The 4,211-nt window shown below is 39.6% G+C and overlaps 1 protein-coding gene across 2 annotated transcripts; it reads left to right on the forward strand.

Annotated features, from left to right (window-relative positions):
* The first annotated feature begins 1,192 nt into the window (after positions 1-1,192).
* LOC148880648 (uncharacterized) lies at positions 1,193-3,666 on the forward strand. 2 transcript variants are annotated; one of them, XM_088962624.1, is made up of 3 exons: positions 1,193-2,160; positions 2,245-2,342; positions 3,464-3,666. In XM_088962624.1, the coding sequence occupies exons 1-3, from the start codon at positions 1,510-1,512 to the stop codon at positions 3,495-3,497; spliced, it is 783 nt and encodes a 260-aa protein (XP_088818750.1). In that variant the 5' UTR covers positions 1,193-1,509; the 3' UTR covers positions 3,498-3,666. The 2 variants fall into 2 exon arrangements, with proteins under 2 accessions (XP_088818750.1, XP_088818749.1); XM_088962623.1 differs by having other exon boundaries at positions 3,474-3,666.
* Positions 3,667-4,211: the final 545 nt, after the last annotated feature.

Genomic DNA, 4,211 nt, shown 5'->3' on the forward strand with positions numbered 1-4,211 from the left:
GTGCACCAAGATCAAGATCTGAAACCAAGAAAGAGATCAAAGGCCCGAGGAGTTGTTCCCCGGGTAGGCACTCTAACACTCAAGTCAGTAATGGAAGAGATGGGCAGTTGGGCCGAGCAGTTGAGAAGAATGTCGGCCCGAACATAAGCATAATAACAGTACGAAGTTTGAAAGTCCCTTACCTTGAGCGGATGTTACCTATTCATAGCCAAAGATCTGTGTTCAATTTGGATGAGGCTTCTAGGGTTGTCCGTCGAGGTCTTTGAGATAAGTCTCAATCCCTAGCGAAGTTGTCCTCCTTATTCGTACGAGGCTCCTCTTCTTGGTTGCACTTATCTGTCCTACGTGATGCTAACATGGCCGAAGAGATAAGATGGCTAGGGAGGCGCCATGTGGCACCCGGGGCTAGCTTGACCATAACCGAAACACTGCCTAGTTCAAATGGGTGGCTTGTTTTGACTTTAAAATTGAAAAATAAAAAAAAAGGCCAAAAATCAATATTTAAATTAACTGTTTGATGGTTCAACCACCCGGGTCAGTGGGTCACTAACCAAATCAACAATTTTTTTGCCAAAAAGCAGTTTTGGGGTGAAACGAAACCTATTACCTAAATGGTTCTTGATTTTTCCGATCCAATCTAGTTTTGAAAACCATGCTTGAGTCATCCTGTTCTTCAACAATTTCTAGCAACTCTCTACCGAAACCCAAGGTTTGATTGTTAAAAGATGGGATGAGTATTCCTTTTATTTTTTGTAGATAGCCTTTTGGGTTTTGAGATCTCCTTGGGTTTCGAGTCTAGATCTTTTGCCCACAAGAACTCTGCCCACATCTACTCACATAACATTGCAGCCACACATGGGGAACATCTTATCCTCTTACATAGTATTATGCACGGGGGATGTTCTCAATTCACAGGGGTGGTGTGCTGTGAGTAGATGTGGACAGAGTTCTTGTGTGCAGGAGATCCAGAGTCCCAGGTTTCCACACGATTTTTGTATATTCTTAATGCATAGTGGGGGTTGATCTCCCTGTACTTGGACCCATCCGACCAAGATGGTTGAGCTGGTAATCCACAACCCGGAGACAAAACGGTTCAACCTCTTTATCGGTTTTCAAAACATTGCTTTTAGACCACAATATTTTTTTTTGGGGGGGGGGTTAAACTTTTTAGACCACAATTTGGTAATTCTCATTTGAATGTCTTGGGCAAATCCAACTTTTGCCTAAAGTTTTGGCAAAAATAGAAATTAACCATGAGAAATCCGTTACCTCCTTTTCAATCAAAGGATCGGATGTTTAAATTCCCACGCAACATCTAATTACTTTCAATTCAAACTAACATAAGATGCGGATTCAAGCCCATTTGCTTTCAGTATAAACTAAAGTGCAGAAGACAGCTGAGGCGCGAGAGCTAGAACATCTGTATTAATCTGAAAATCTCCTCTGGAGAGTTAAAAGAAGAAGGCGAGCGACAGACAGACAGATTCGTATTTCGATCTTCAAACCCAGATGGCAACCGAAATGAGCTTGAAGCTTCTGGTGGACATGAATTCCAAAAGGGTTCTATTTGCAGAAGCAGAGAAGGAGATTGTAGATTTCCTCTTCAGCCTCCTGATCATGCCCATGGGCACCATAGTGAGGCTGCTAAGCCCACATCACGCCAGCGCAGGATGCTTCGGCAACCTCTACAACAGCGTCCAGAATCTGGGTGACATGTACTTGCAGTCCAACACAGACAAGGCCCCTCTCTTGCAGCCCAAAATCGCATACTCGCCATTAACGACCGGCGTTCAGCGCCAGGACACTCTTCCTCTTCTTCTTCTTCAGGATGCTGAAAGTGAACAGAGCAAGTCTATCAGTCCTCCGCGGAGAGTGAAGTACTACAGAAATTCTGCTAGGATATGTGGGCATCTGTCTAATGTTGCGGGGACTCGGTGCCCATGTGGATGGGATATGAACATGGAGCTGCAACTGATTGAACCAAAGACTGTGGCCGCCGGAGCTAGAGGGTATGTAAAGGAGTTGGCGACATACATGATCACTGATGACTTGGTGGTAACGCCAATGTCTACCATCTCTAGCATTACTCTTCTTTCCAGGCTTGGTGTCAAGGGAATATGTAACTTGGAGGAGGTCTCTGTGAAGCTTGGCAAGGAACAGGTGAAGTGATCACTATGCATTCTCTCTCTCTCTCTCTCTCTCTCCTGCTAATTGACTCTTTCTTGTGTGTGTGGGCTTTACTAGGGTTTGGCTTTGTTAAGAGCTGCTTTACAGTCAAAGTCGGTTCTAACAGATGTTTTCCTTATGGAGGGAGCTCCTCAAACTCCAGCAGATTCAAAGAGGTCAGTTTTCAGTTAACCCCAAGAGAGGCTTGAACACAATTGAGAGAGAGGGAGATCTTAGTAAGGTGGTTAGCTTACTATTGTAGGTTTCATTTGCCTACTGATAAATTTATACTGACTTTAAATCGGAATTTGGTGTTAATAATTATTAGGAATTAATAGTAAATCTATTATAATTATTGAAGGAGATTAAATCTTATTATATAATATTATTCTAAAGTGCAATTTAGATTTCTCTAAATAATGATTTCTTTTTTTAAATTATTCAAATCTAAAACATGCTTGGCAATCATTTTGAACTCCACAAGAATATTTAGAGTATTCAGATATGATTGTATGCATTTTATTTATACAATTGGGCCATGGGGTTTCTATTTGATGAAGAAGCCATGACTTCAACAAGGAGCATCAGAAATAGCTAAGTGGCCATGAATTTATAAAAAGAAAAAAAAAAAAAAACTCCCTTTGACTGAGGCAATTAAATTTAGAGAAATTTATCCATTAAATTCTACTTCTGTAGTTCGATACTGTCCAAGGAATTTTTCTTGCTAGTTTCAGTTTCACTTTTACTAGTGTACAGTAAATAAAGATGAAAGGATAAATTATAAGTACCAAAACCAAGACATCTATTGTCATTATATGGTATAAATATGGATATAAATGTTGTAATTTTGACCTATTACTCTCAAGGCAATTGTGGTAACTGTATTGGCATTGATATCAGGGTCTGTTTGGTTTACAATTGGAATCAGAGTCAGAATGGTCTATTCCCATAATCTGTTTGGTTCAAATAGAAATCAGCTGGAATGGGATTTCATTCTCCCTTGAGAATGGCATTCCCTCAAATGGGAGGATGTCATTCCATCAATAACCGGCATGGGATTCTAAATTTCCGATTCCACCCAACCAAAAAGTTGGAATTAGAATGGTTCATTGAAATTCAGATTCCAAACCCCTAATTCTGCATACTGAATGGGCCCTCAGTTGTGTTGTTGCTCTACACTGTTAAATTTATGTGGTGCATCATCTGTGGGGTATTTCTACCGGAAGATTCCTAGATTAAAATGAAAAGATCTTATTGTTCTCTATGAAACCCAACTAATGTGATGTGATTTTGCAAGTGAACTCAAGAATGGAAGAGCCCATTGCAGCTGAGCCAAAGGAAAGCAAGCTGAAAGAAGAAAAATAACACTGAGAGGAGGAGAAGAACCTTTATGGTTGATTACAATGTTATGTTATCACGGTTATTGAGCTAATGATGTATAATTGTTGTATGAAGTAAAAGCAAGTGATTTGGAATATACTCAGAAAAGTTGCAAGTAAACTGGATATTATACAATATGACTTTATTTGGAACTCCAATTTAAGCAGGGAATAAGAAATGGAAAGTAGAACATTAGGCTGTGTTTGGTTTGAAGGAAAAAGGTAGGGAAAATAGGGAAACCTTTACAAATCTTGTATAGGTTTCCCTACATTTCCCTTCCTTTCCCTACCTTTTCCTTCAAACCAAACATAGTATAATGGTAACAAGTAATAGGTGTCCCAAATGCATCTATGGATATTGTGTGTGTAAATCCTAATATTTTACCATATGATAATTAATGGAAGAAACAAGTTGGTCAAGATCTATTAGTATATATTAAAACAAAGATAGTCATGTCAGATGGCCACCCCTTTCTCTCTTTACTCAACTGAGGCTTATACCATCCCTTATACTTTCAGCTCGTCATCTTATCATCTCTCTCTCTCTCTCTCTCTCTCTCTCTTCCCATTCATAAGCTAATCACAAATTCACAAATCTGAATTGTGATATTCTAGGAAAGGAGAAGCCTGCATATAAAAGACGAAAACAAAACGTTTCCTTCTTTT

The sequence above is a fragment of the Nelumbo lutea genome, chromosome 1, assembly GCF_056320005.1.
Source record: "Nelumbo lutea isolate HS-2025 chromosome 1, American lotus-T2T, whole genome shotgun sequence".
In the NCBI taxonomy this organism is placed as follows: Eukaryota; Viridiplantae; Streptophyta; class Magnoliopsida; order Proteales; family Nelumbonaceae; genus Nelumbo; species Nelumbo lutea.

Excerpts from the sequence above, each read along its gene's own strand:
- LOC148880648 (XM_088962623.1), top strand. The coding sequence starts at position 1,510 with ATGGCAACCGAAATGAGCTTGAAGCTTCTGGTGGACATGAATTCCAAA. Across the intron at positions 2,161-2,244 it reads TGAAGCTTGGCAAGGAACAG|GGTTTGGCTTTGTTAAGAGC; the intron begins GTGAAGTGATCA and ends GGGCTTTACTAG. Across the intron at positions 2,343-3,473 it reads ACTCCAGCAGATTCAAAGAG|AATGGAAGAGCCCATTGCAG; the intron begins GTCAGTTTTCAG and ends AGTGAACTCAAG.